General features: G+C 39.6%; 3 protein-coding genes across 3 annotated transcripts; all 3 read right to left on the minus strand.

Annotated features, from left to right (window-relative positions):
- Nucleotides 1-703: 703 nt before the first annotated feature.
- LOC101172045 (gap junction Cx32.2 protein) lies at nucleotides 704-4674 on the minus strand. The gene is made up of 3 exons (XM_004083779.3): nucleotides 4550-4674; nucleotides 3685-3818; nucleotides 704-1701 (listed from the first exon to the last, which is right to left on the minus strand). Exons 2-3 carry the CDS (start codon nucleotides 3811-3813, stop codon nucleotides 1048-1050), a joined length of 783 nt encoding a protein of 260 aa, XP_004083827.1. The 5' UTR covers nucleotides 3814-3818; nucleotides 4550-4674; the 3' UTR covers nucleotides 704-1047.
- A 1416-nt stretch (nucleotides 4675-6090) lies between these two features.
- Nucleotides 6091-7920, minus strand: LOC101172301 (gap junction Cx32.2 protein). Its single transcript, XM_004083780.4, has 2 exons — nucleotides 7823-7920; nucleotides 6091-7281 (listed from the first exon to the last, which is right to left on the minus strand). Exon 2 carries the CDS (start codon nucleotides 7252-7254, stop codon nucleotides 6394-6396), a length of 861 nt encoding a protein of 286 aa, XP_004083828.1. The 5' UTR covers nucleotides 7255-7281; nucleotides 7823-7920; the 3' UTR covers nucleotides 6091-6393.
- A 2057-nt stretch (nucleotides 7921-9977) lies between these two features.
- On the minus strand, nucleotides 9978-13244 carry LOC101172551 (gap junction Cx32.7 protein-like). Its single transcript, XM_004083781.3, has 4 exons — nucleotides 13167-13244; nucleotides 12521-12673; nucleotides 12226-12411; nucleotides 9978-10793 (listed from the first exon to the last, which is right to left on the minus strand). The coding sequence occupies exons 2-4, from the start codon at nucleotides 12647-12649 to the stop codon at nucleotides 10200-10202; spliced, it is 909 nt and encodes a 302-aa protein (XP_004083829.1). The 5' UTR covers nucleotides 12650-12673; nucleotides 13167-13244; the 3' UTR covers nucleotides 9978-10199.
- Nucleotides 13245-13562: the final 318 nt, after the last annotated feature.

Consider the following 13562-nt stretch of genomic DNA (forward strand, 5'->3'; position numbering starts at 1 on the left):
ATTTCACGAAAAATACCATTTCATTTTAATCTAATGTGTTTGCACTTCCTCTTTCTTAAGGGTTATTAATATAATAGAACACAATTAAATTGGAGGCACAAGAGGAAAAAATTGACAGCGCCCCGCAGTGGCAGTTTACCGCCATTACATCAACTTCGAAAATCACAAATGTCAAACTACAGCTGTTTATCAACATTGAAGGATATTTGACACATTTTATGGAAGTTTTGATGTAAATAAAGGCCATTAATCACTGCAGTACAATAATTTCATCTTAAGGGTATCATTTTGTTAATTTGTAAATGTCAAAAAGAGAATTGCAGTAATCAGAATTGGTACAAAGGGGCCCAAAGTGTGCCAAGAAAATATCCAGCACACCATAGCACCACCACCACCAGCCTCAACTGTTGATACAAGGCCATACTTTCATGTTGAGGCCAAAATCTAACCCAATCATCTGAATGTGGCAGCAGAAATGGAGACTCGTCACACCAGATAACCTTTTTTAATCTTCTATGGTCCAGTTTTGGTGAGTCTGTGTGAATTGTAGCCTCAGTTTCCTGTTCTTAGCTGACAGGAGTGACACCCGGTGGGGTCCTCTGCTGCTGTAGCCCATTTGCATCAGGTGTGCCTAATAAAGTGGCCAGTGAATGTAGTTTACTATTTCAAAAATGCTTAAAGAAATTACTCAAACACACAACAATTTTAGAATAAAAATAACCTTTTTATTTGTAAAATTTACAGATTTAAAAGATGCAAGGGCAAATTTGCAAGTCTAAAAGCACGATTGAGCTCAAATTTACAAAACATTAAAAAACAAGAAGAGGTACTTGATAGATGTGTAAACCTGTTTTCTGCTTGAGTTACAAAATATTGGTTTTGAATGTTATCAAATGCGTAAAAGTTTATAAACATTAATCACTTAAAACCTTTAAATATTCTTCTTGTAAAAATGTATATTTAAAATAAAACTTTACAGTGTTTGCCAGTCATTTTGTAGATTTGACGGCATTTGTCAGCCAATGTTTTCCGTGTCGGTTGAGGTCCTCAGGCTGTGCTGGAGTCAAGGAGGCTCATTTTCTCCTTATTCATGAGGCTGTCGTTGGGGAACCGGGGGTGGAGAGCAACCGCCGTCACCGGCACCATTTTGGACTTCTTCCTGCGCGACTGGGAACACGCCAAGAAGAAGATCTCGATCACATTCAGGACGAGGGAGACGCAGGCCACGACCAGCATGAAGATGATGAAGATGGTTTTTTCAGTGGGCCGTGACATGTAGCACTCCACAGTGAATGGACACGGCGCCCGAGAGCAGACAATCAGGGCCTCCATGACAAAACCATACAGGTAATACTGACCCACAATGAAGGCTATCTCCAAAAGGATTCTAAAAAAGATGGAAGTCATGTAGTTCCCTAACAGATTGCCTTTAATTTTGACGTGACCTTTTTCATCAGAATACTTTGGAACTTTGGTGACCTCCTCGCTGGAATGAGTTTCGATGTATTTTCTCAGCTTCTTCTCTTTGTGGACGACATGGATGACATGGCCGAGGTATATCAGGGTTGGTGAGGAGACGAAGATGATCTGGAGGACCCAGAATCGGATGTGGGAGATTGGGAAGGCGTGGTCGTAGCAGACGTTTTTACAACCTGGCTGTTTGGTGTTACAAACCATGTTGGACTGTTCATCCCCCCAAACCTGTAATTTAATGAACAAGGTTTGCATTAAGAATATTTTTAACAACCACACTAAACAGAATTTTCTGAAGTACAAAAATATGAGAAGATGATCAAAAATATTGATTTATTTTTGTTCAAAGTTGTACAACATATCAGGTCAACACAAGGAGTAAACTGGTGCTATTAAGCATTAAAGATGTGAAAAAAGGTTCCTCTAAACATAATGTTGCATTAATGCTGAATGCTAAATTCATCCAAAAATTTGTTTATAAACCTGACAATCCTGACGCATGTGGGAGGAGCTTCTGTTGACAGTAAGTATTGACTGTATATCCAATTTCCAGTCATTGCATGAAAAACCATGGATGATCGCTTCTTCATTGCATCATTTTATCATGCTTCTTAAAATGGTGTGTGTGTGTATATATGTTTGCGTTTTAAGGATTGTTGGCATTGTGCGGGTTTTAAACAAAATGTTTGTTTGTCTTGTCGTTTTGTTTCTAAATTTGATAATGTTTTTATGTAGAGCACTTTGAGAAGCATGAGTTGTAAAGGTGCTAATAAGTTTGATTTGATGATGTTGAGAGATCAGGTTTATTCATTTTGAAGAGCTCTACAAAAGAATCGTCAGTCACGTCTCCATGTCTGGGTTTGTGGCATCATCCATGAAGCTCATCCCAGTACGGCAAGCTTCACCATGTACGGCATCTGAGTGACGGGCGCTTTCAGTGGTAATTCTGTCTCTTTGTGACTCACTTTACCTATTTTCTATCACATTAGTTAGAGGAGGCAAAAAAGAAATAAATTGATGAGCTTTTAATTGTGTTCTCTATACAAATAAGAGAAGCATCAGAAAGTTTAAGAGAAAAATCAGTTTCTACTTTATGTTGGTTTTGGACTCATTACACTGAGTACATCAGAGATGTCAGAGATAAAGTCTTGGTCTACCGACCAACCGACCAACCTATACCCATACTGGTGACAAAGTGAAAAACACCTTTTATTGTTTAGAAATAAATAAATAAGGGTACCAAAATTATTATAAAAAAAACTAATTTCTTTTTGCAAGAGTGATTACATAGCTGGTGGTAAATTAAATCCTTTGATGTATTAAATGTTTACCTCTGGAGTATTTTTCCTTCACTGTGTTTAAAATCTTTTTGTAACTCTTTCGTTCCCACCAGAGCCGTCTGTCGATGTGAAGAACACAGCACTCAGTTGGTTCAGATCTTATTTATGTGGCAGGAGTATTTCTGTCTAACTTGGACACTGTTCTTCTTCAGAGGCTCCACTCAAACATGGTGTACCCCAAGGCTCAGTTTTAGGCCCGCTATTATTATCGCTTTACCCGCTGCCCTTGGGGTCCATTTTTAGGAAATACATCCTCATGCTCTGGAACAAGTGATCCATGCTTTGATCTTCTCCAGACTGGACTACTGTAACTCTCTCTACAGTGGTATTGACCAGTCTCTGCTCCGCCGTCTCCAGCTGGTTCAAAATTCAGCTGCCCGCCTGTTAACGGGGACCTGACGTTATGAGCATATTACTCAAATACTACTTCACTGGCTGCCTGTGTCTTTTAGAATCAGTATTTCAAGATTTTACTTCTGGTTTTAAAACGTTTAAATGGTCTGGCAACTCAGTATCTTTCGGAGCTTCTACATTTTTATCGTCCACGTCGAGTCCTAAGATCTGAAGATCTAATGCTTTCAATGGTTCCTAGGACTCGGCTTGTGACTCGGGGAGACAGAGCCTTTTCATTTGCAGCTCCTAAAGTCTGGAAGGCTCTCCCCTTTTCTGTGAGGTCTGCCAGAACAGTCAGTGATTTTAAAAACTCATCTTTTTACTCAGGCTTTTTACTCCAATGAGCAGATCTAGTGGACCAGCTTGTTCATTTAGTTATTTCTATTGTTTTCATTGTTTTATTGCTATTGTTTCTTGATTGTTTCAAATTGTTTAGTAATTAAATGATGTTTATTTATAAAAATGATGGATGGTGCACCTTTTCAGCTCCGGCTCCGAGCACCATAATCCTGAAGACGAAGAGCACGCTGAGCCACACCTTCCCAACAACCGTGGAGTGGGACTGCACCTTATTCAGCAGCGTGGAAAGAAAGCCCCACTCTCCCATGGCTTCTACAGACAGAAGGAAAAAAAAAAGCAAAATTCAATACAAGAAATGCGTGTGTCAACAGAATCTGATTCAAAATGTTCAATATTTTCATAATTTTTAACTTTTATGCAATTTAAACACCAAACTGCTTAATAATAATGTGTCACAATATAATTCATGTTTAATTTTTAAGTAATATTCTGTCTTTTTGGAAGTTTTTAGCTGCAGTAAACAAGAAATATACGTAAAAGACATCTGAAACGGTACCTTTAAAAGTAGTGTTCAAATTGCTAACAATAATCAGAACTAATAATGAGATATATTTCTATTCTGACCCTCCATTTTTATTTCAAATACAAAGTACAGGAATTGGCGCACAATTTTTATATATTTTGTCAGAAAAAATAAACAACAAAAAATGACAGATTAAAATAAGAATTGGAAGCACAAACTGTGCCTGTTGTAAAAATCTTTTTTGGTAACATAAGCAAGTGATAAGATTATGGTATCTGATTAAAAAATAATGACTTCTTCTCTATTCGAGAGACATTTACCTTGATTGCATAACTAGCTAAACCTTTTTAACTGCATTTATTTCCTAGTCTTAGTTTTATTTGTTTTTAACACTTAAATATTTAGTTAACTAATTTAAAATTCCTCAAACATACAAAAATATAAGCTCCCATAAAACCAGAACGAAATCAAAAACAAAAATTTACATTGATGTATTATAAAATGTATTTAAACATGATACCTTTTATTCGGGAGACGTTTTTGGAAAAGAGAAGCTCCTGTCTGCGGTTCCAGGGTTAAGTGACAGTCCAGAGTGGAGATCACGTCTGCTGTCAGTACCTTGAACTTTAGATCAGGCGTGGTTGTGCAACAGAGTGAGGTGTCACGTTGTCCCGACACCTGAAAATGTTTAATTCTGAAGCCAAAGACACTTTCAGCCATTAAAAGATTGTGTGGGTCAAAGATTGACAATGTTTCATATCAGCATTCAGGTGTTTTTTTATTAAACATGCAATAAAAAAATTGATATTTGTAGTAGAAGTACCACAGAGGAAGTTGCACAACACATGGAGAAATGAGAGAAAAACAGCAGGTGTTGACGTTTATTTTTGATGACGTAGTTTTAACGGTTTTACTTTTTATTGTTTTTAAGCTTTAGTTTGATTATTTTCACATACGTTTCACCAAAGTGCACAAATCAGCTTAAAAAAGCAAAATAAAGTGAATATGAATCAAATTTACAACCTTTTTTATGTTTGTCTTATTTGCACATAGAAAGCCTGACATGCACAGATTTCTTGTGCTGCAAAATAAGAATTATTTAAAAAGTTTTATGCTTGATCGACAAAAAAAGTTATTAAAAATTTTTTTTTGAAAAAACAAATTTTTTTTAAAAAAAATCTAATATTAAATCATGCAAAGATAAAGTAAAATAGGGGACATTTTTTGAAACATGAGAGTTTCTAATCATTTTATATTGTTTTACGTTAATTCAAGCTTGATTCAATGCTTGAAAATGAAAATCATGTTATTGTGGCATTTAAAAAAAATTACATTTCTCAATATTTCTTTATTTAAATTTCTGTCTATCAGGAGCAGACAAAAAAATGCTGTTTGAAAAAAAGCTCATTTGGGACGTGGAAACTACTGTTGGAGGACCAAAATCTCCCTGCTCCACTCCATTCTGATGCATCCACTTGCAGACAAGTAGACCTTTGTTTTCCTGGTCTCAGCTGGAATCTGGATCTAAACTGCACGGCTGCATAGCTCTGATAATGCTCGCCCTTTTTGTTGCACCGCTAATGTTAGGTTGGGGTTGTGAGAGGCTGTAAGCTAGTGGGAGAGAATGTCAACAGATGCATGATAGAAATGGGGGGGGGGGGGGGGGGGGGGCTCACATCCTCCCTACAGTTACTCAGAAGTGAATTGCAAGTGAACTCCCGTCCCTCTGTGTCCTAGAAAACACTACAATTTTTAAAATTTCGTCCAAAAAACTGCATAATTATTCTTAAAAGACCACTGGGAAAGGTTTTGAAATAAAACTTTTCATCAATATATATGAATATATATATATAAAAGATGACCGGAGTGGGACTTTAAAGCGGTTGCTTAATTATTATTTTCAAAACTTTAATTTATGTTTTGTTTTTTTAAATTCCCGTTAAATTAATCCCTCTTCATGATGATTATTGAAGCAAAATAAGATAAAAATAATCTGGAATGATAAAGTTGCTCTAATGATAATGTGAATTGCTATTTTGTCAAGAAGATAGAAAACCAGAGTTTTTATTCAATGTGAATCATTTATTAAAACAAACAAAGCATACAAAAAGTTTCTGTATCTTCAGCAGAAAATGTCATCGCGATTGTTAAATCAGCAGATTCCTTCAGGTTAATGAAGATCTGAAATGCTTAACAAACACACTGACTTGAGACTTGAGAACATAAATACAGCAGTATTGCACATTTTTCGAAAGGAGATTTTCTCTTAGTTTCTAAATAACAAAGGTAAAAATACACCTCTTTATTCAACGATGGAGGATTTTATAACATAATCTGGTGCAATAAAAACAATATTTCAGGTCTTCAGTGACCGCTCAGTAGCCGTTTCTCCTCTTTGGCTCCATCCAGACTTCCTCCAACGCTGTGGTTGCTCTCCATCTCCATGTTCAGTTTGTTCTGCCTGAGAGCCTCGTCCGTGTTTGGCCATTTTGGACCGGATAGGCTGGCTGGGTTTTCTGCTGAGGTGACTCTGTGAGCCTTACGCTTGGACCCACATCTGACTCTGGTGCCGATCAGGTAGAACGTCTCGATGACATTGAGGAGCAGGGAGACGCAGGCCACCACCAGCATGAAGATGATGAAGATGGTTTTCTCTGTTGGTCTGGACATGTAGCACTCCACGGTGAAGGGGCAGGGCTTCTTGGAGCAGGGGAACATGGGCACCATGATAAAGCCGTACAGGTAGTACTGTCCGACGATGAAGGCGGCTTCAATGATGATCTTCACAATGAGTTGGGTCAGGTAGCTTCCCAGCAAGTTCCCTTTGATTGTCACATGGCCAGTCTCATCTGTATACTTGGGAGACTTGTTTGGTTGAGGCCCGCCAGGCGTTGAGATCTTCAGCCGGAGCTTTTTCTCCTTCTGGATGATGTGCATGGCGTGGCCCAGGTACAGCAGTGTTGGAGTGGAGACGAAGATGATCTGGAGGACCCAGAAACGAATGTGCGAGATTGGGAAGGTCCAGTCGTAGCAGACGTTCTCGCAACCGGGTTGGAGGGTGTTGCAGACGAAACCGGACTGTTCGTCACCCCAGACACTTTCAGCACCTGCTCCCAAAACCATGATCCTGAAGAGGAACAGGACACTCATCCAGATCTTCCCGATCACAGTGGAGTGGGACTGGACCTTCTCCAGCAAGGTTGAAAGAAATCCCCAATCTCCCATCTTCACTGTTGGTGTTCAGACTTTAAACTGTAAGGAAATGAGAGGAACAAAGAGGACAAAACATTAACTTAACCATATCAATCGCTCAGAAATGTCCTTAACGCTTCCATCCTTTAGTCTGCCACCATCTCAAACAGCACTCTCTTGAACCTTGAGCTTGTTGGTCGATATGTTCCTGGAAGAATCATTAATCTGAACATTTTGACAGAAACTCCAGTGACTCTTGTGGATGACTCAGGAAGGAAAGATGCAGAGGAGACTAATCAATAAAAGAAGAAAGGAAATAATATAGTTCTTAAAAAACAAAACTTAAAACACGTTTTTGGCATGCAAGAGCAAACCCGCATGCAAGTCTATAATTGTAGAAGACTTTTTTTTACTCATAAATGATTGGTTACACATTGGTAGGAAAAGACGGCAATCAAAAAAGTGAAAAAAATACATACTTAAAAAAGCATAAAGTTATAATTAACTTCTCTCAAACCCTTGAGCCAATGTAATTCTAAATAGTCCAATCAGTCGACTAATCGGTATTTTGCATCCGAGCAGAGAACAGGTTGTCTCTTACCTTCTGACCTGGTCAAAAAGAACTGCCTCAGCTTAGGACAGAACACTAACTCTAGTTGAACCTTGGAGTTTTGAGCTGGGTGAGGACAACAGGGACCCAATTGCGTAACACACATCTGGCAAAAACGTCACGTTGCAGTCATAGATGAAAAACGGGTGCAGAGAACGGTGAAGCTGGAAACATGGGGGAGTGTGTAATGATTGACAACTGCACAACTTCGGATGGTTGTCTATATATAGACACCAATCAAGTACATGTCCTGGGTAGAGTCTGGTCCAACAAAGTACATGCAAGTTTTGATCAACGTTTTAAACATTCTTCCTCATGTTTTGGGGATTTAAAATATAATTACCATTTCTTTATCAATTTTTTACAGATATTTAATAGAAATGATAAAATCATTCTGCAAAAGCCTTCAAATGGCAACATTTTTACAACTTTTTAAATCGAGGAGTCAATTAGTAAAAGTTTCCAATATGGGTGCTGTGGCTTTTTGGGTTGTCTGGGCCCGTGGCGGGTCTTTGAGCGGATTGGCTGCCTTCCAAAGAGAGTGCAGATGTGTTTTGTAGTCCCTTGAAGCTCTTTGAAAATGGAACATATCATTGTCGTGTGTGTGGTAAGTGTATTGTGAAGGATTCACGATATACTCTAGTCCAGGGGTGGGCAATTCCAGGCCTCGAGGGCCGGTGTGTCTGCATGATTTCCAGATAGTCTTGCCCTACTCATGGCTGATTACCTGGTTCAGGTGTGTCCAGCCAATTAGAACATGCCAAAGCAGGGTATGCTGGAAAACATGCAGGAATGCGGCCCTCAGTGCCCACCTCTGCTCTAGTCATTAGTAAGGCATTGGGAACAACTGGCCTTAAGATTAGATACAACATACCTGCTTCTCATCCACTTCACTCTTGCTTCACCCGTGCTTGTTGTCACCTGCAGCATGCCTGTCAAGAAAAGTGCATACACATTATTTAGCTTTATAGGCTCACTGAGCAGTCGACAACCTTAATATTTTGTGTGGGCTGCCTGCGTGTCCTGTACAGGTTTGCTCATTTTTTGCTTGCAGACAGGCCATGACCAGCTGTGAGGGCATTTGTGAATAGGGCCATAAGAAGTTGGAAATGGACACGTAACATCCAAGCCCAAACTTTCAGTTTCTCAATACAAATCCAATGCAAAAGTATGAGGATATTGCAATTCCTTAAATGACCACTAGAAGCATGTTCCAGAAGGGAGCGATTTCCCAAAGACCTACATGCTCTAATAAGTCTAGTTTCAGTCCAAAAACACGCAGATCTTACTGTCAAAAGCTTTTTCAAGATTAGATTTATTTTTTTATTTCATGACTATTGTTGGAGGTTTTTTTTGGTCAGCTCTTTTTATCACACTTTTACTTTGTTGGGTCCAGTCGGACAAAGTAAGTTTTTGAGGTGGGAAAGCTCACCTGAAGTCTGGTCCACCTGAAAAAGGGTCTTGGTATGCGCCACGTGAACTCTGGTGTGGTTACAATAAGTGCGAAGGCTGTATGGGAGTTGTCTTCAACGTGGTACTCAGGATCTCCCATCCTGCTAGTGTTTTAAACATCCACATACTGCTGCTTACCTGGATCAGGTAACACCTGCGAGGGATTGTTAATTTTTTTTGTTTTTTCAGATCTTCTTGAGGAAACTGGAGCTGTGGCAAGTGCATGTCTTTCCAGGGAAGATTGGATGGCATCTGCAGGACTATCCTCATGTGGATGCTCCCTCTGGGCTTGTTAAACAACCGTTTGACGTGAGACCACCTACTTTAATTGAGGCACCTGATTGGCTCGTTTATAACTAGGATAATTTACACTCCAAAAAATTATACGAAGAAAAAATTAGGATTAGCAATAACATTTTGAAAAATGTAGCAGAGCAAGAATGTTTATTCTGACAAATGTAATTAAGCAACAGCAGTTTATTTCTCTGTAGAAGTCTATGGGGTTTTAGCTTCTTGGAACCAGCAGGTACTTCCTGTTTGGAACGCCAGGGGGAGGGGTCACCTAGTCAGGTTGTCGTATACAGTCAATAAATCATTACAAATCCAAGTTCATCAATAATTAAAAAAAAAAAAAGAGTAACACACAGCTTACATTTTCAATTAAAGTTTATTGAATAGACAGAGAAAACCTGTGTAAATGTGGTTTATCATGTCTGCTGTTGCCAGAAGTATAACTTGAGGTTTATTCAAAGCAACATTTTACACGTGAATGAGTTCTGTTTGCTGAAGCTGGCCGTTCCCACTCCTTTCTCTTAACCTGCTGTGAGCACAACCCCCCACCCCCACTCCCACCCCAGGCCACACAACATGCAGACTTTTAGGGAATGGAAAAAACCGTCACTCCCTACCATCAGCTTCAGATGTGGATCTCCCCAACATTCGTGTCAGGCGACAAGTTCCCACCTTCCTGCACTCCTCCAGGGATCCCATTCATGCGCAGCTTTCGTCCATGTAGCTCCAACTCAGAGTTGACGTAGTTCTGGATCACCTCATCCTGGGTTTTCACAGACTTCTTTGAGCACGGTGGTGTCACCGGGGTGACGGTGTAGTCCTGCCTTCTGGCCACGCACTCCTTGATGCTCTTCACACAGAGGTACATCAACTCTGCTAAACTGAGGGCAAGAGAGACCAGGGCGGCCACCAGCATGAACCAGATGATGACTGATTTCTCTGTGGGTCTGGACAGGAAGCAGTCCACCTTGTGAGGGCAGGGGAAGCTGGTGCAGACATAGCGAGCTTCCAGAGTGAACCCATAAAGGAAGTACTGACCCACCAGAAACAGAACCTCAAGTACTATTTTGGCCACAAGATGAATCATGTAAGTGCGAAGGAGGCTTCCGCGGAGGCTGGTCCTGCCGTTGTCTTTTGTGTACTTAGGAATTTTGAAGGCCCTCCTGAGGAAGAGGTTGGCCTGGTCAAGCTCACCCTGCTTCTGCATCCTCTCCTTCAGCTGTCAGAGGAACAAACAGTTAAATCATAATCGGTTTGAGAAGCTTTCAAACCTGCAGCCATACACTATAAATAAGTGCTTTGTGGCCACTGATTTTTAACAAAAATTGCCTTTAGAACAAACACAAAGGTTTTGTGAAACATTTTTTTAATTCTTCAAAGTCCATACGATGCAAGAACAGCAGATTCTTTTATTTTGGAGGTCCAAAAACAATAAAGTATGTTCTAGTCAGGATCTTTCCTATTTTAAAGGAAACTTTTTGACAGGACCATTTCTCAGAGATTAGCAATTATACAGCAAAAATCCTTACTATTCAGGTTTGACACAGAGGCAGTGAACTTGAAACAGTATAAATTAAAACAAGATGAAACCAAGTTTTGGCACCAAAGTTTCTCTGTCATCAGATCTGAGAAGTTACTGAGCTTTGAGTTTAACCTAAAACTCAAATTTGATGAAAAACATTTTATTTAACAATAAGGTAGCAATGTAGTAAAAACTTTTAAGCTTGTATTTGCTTGTAACCACCTTCTAGATTCAGGTTGTGTCCAAATTCCCACCCTAATCCTTAACTACTAAAACATTATGTGCGGGACTATCTAGAGCCGTGGATTTTAAAAGCAATTTGGACACCATGCTCACCACATATTTTTTTAAAACGGCAAATATGAAGTCAGAGATTCCTCATAGTAAAAACCTTATCAATACGACCATTTTACAACGACTATTTATGAATCCACTGTTCTGATGATGACAGTGTGGATGGCTTATTAAAAAAAATACATTTAAGTACTTTTTCTCTCAAAAATTGTTCAAACGCAATGCATTGTGGGCTATATTCCCCAATCCAGCGTTAATGATTTTGGAATTGTAGTTTCCGACAGCATTAGAAAATGGTAAACACACTATATAGTGCACTGAGTATTAAGTAATGAAGGAATTCGGACACAACTTCAGTGTCAATCAGACAATCCAAAATAAAATGTTCCAATATTTGATTCAAATAATTTTTGACACTAAAAAGCATATATTTTCAAAATGTGTTATGTTTCAGGTGCTCAGGATTGGAGGAAAGAAGACTGGTGTCTGTTTGAGATTGGAGGATGCGGACTTAAATCTGGCATCTTCACTGTCCCATTGGGGGTGTTTGGACTGTTGTTCTCTTCTTTCACGTATTTTGATGTAAGTTCTTTATTTAACGACTTATTCATCTATTTGTTTCTCTAATGAATATAAAAAAGTATTTTATTTTGCAGCAAAGAAAAAAATATACTAATACTAGCATATGCGTGCTACTTCTTCATTGGAGCTACTTACAGTCGACTTTAATTAGTACTACCATCTAGTGTTTGGTGGTTATGACTGAGCCGTGCAAACAGCAACACAAAGCAAACTCTGGTGGAGGCCTTTGGTACAGATTCACATGACAACACACCTTCTTTTCCACGTGGATCACATGAAGCACATGGCCAAGGTAAAGCAGCTTTGGTGCAGCAATGGCAATGATCTGAAGAACCCAAAAGCGCACGTGAGAGATCGGAAAAGCGAGGTCGTAGCAGACATTCCTGCAGCCGGGCTGCTGAGTGTTGCAGACAAAGTCTGACTGCTCGTCTCCCCACACCTGCAGAAGACGGGACAGACAAGAACCCCTTTTTTACACTCAGGCGTTTAACACAGACATTGGTGGATTTCCATCAAGACATCATGGGCCTCAAACCCTCCCACCAGACCTTGTCGGTGCTGGTGCGCAGAACCATAATGCGGAAAATGAACAGCACGGTGAGCCATATTTTGCCGATGACTGTGGAGTGGCTTTGCACCTTATCCAGCAGACGGCCCAGCACATCCCACTCTCCCATTTTGGCTCTCGGCGTCCCGTTCACCTGTTCCAGAAGATCCAGTTAAAAGCACGAGCTGAGTTCATGCACTCTACTGAGGATGTCTTCTTAAATAGAGAATACGGGGTTGTTTTTGAAAGCCAGAGCAGACAGACTCTCTCACAAGGCCAAGCAGCTTTTATTTTCTCAAAGGTTTGTGACTTTGCAGATAAAAGTCACAGCTGCTGATTTCAAGTCTCCAAAACACATTTATCAGCACCAGAGCTGCACTCCCGCAAATTAAATGATCTCGCACACGCTCAAAAAACACTGATGTGAGGTCATTTAAACTATGGTGTTTTTGTTGTTTACTTAACTAATTTTACAAAAGATTACAGTCTAACTGCTGGAAGTTTCATTTGCATAATCTTTCCAAATTAAATCATTTTATGTAAATTAATTTGTTTTCTTCTAAACGAAGCCTTTGCTTGACCACGAGTCTTAAATACATCCATCTTTGCGCAAAGATAGTACCAACAAGAAGAAATGATCGACTCACCCAAAAGAGGAGGAAAAGTGGACGAAGAGAGCAGAGTGATGCAGCGAAAAGTTGAAGAAGAAGAAGAAGGTCGCTGCTTCTTTGCTCATCTGCAGGCTTATCTGAAGGCAGTGCCCTGCTTAACCACAACAAGAAACCCTTACTGTCAGTGGCTGCCAGCAAAATCCCAGCTGATGCAGCAACGCTGCTTCTGCTCAAATTTACTGGTTTTTATTGAAACTTAAATATTTCATTAAAACCCAAATTTAGAGGATGAATATCTATGAAACTTCAACAAAGAAATGAACAAATTTCCCTGCAGGAAAGTTGGACTGCTAAAAACAAGTGAAGAACTCCCTTTGTGGGGGAAAAAAATGGAGATGATTACGCTGAGGTTCTGCTAAAGTTTCACAGAGC

This window comes from Oryzias latipes, chromosome 24 (assembly GCF_002234675.1).
Source record: "Oryzias latipes chromosome 24, ASM223467v1".
NCBI lineage: Eukaryota > Metazoa > Chordata > Actinopteri > Beloniformes > Adrianichthyidae > Oryzias > Oryzias latipes.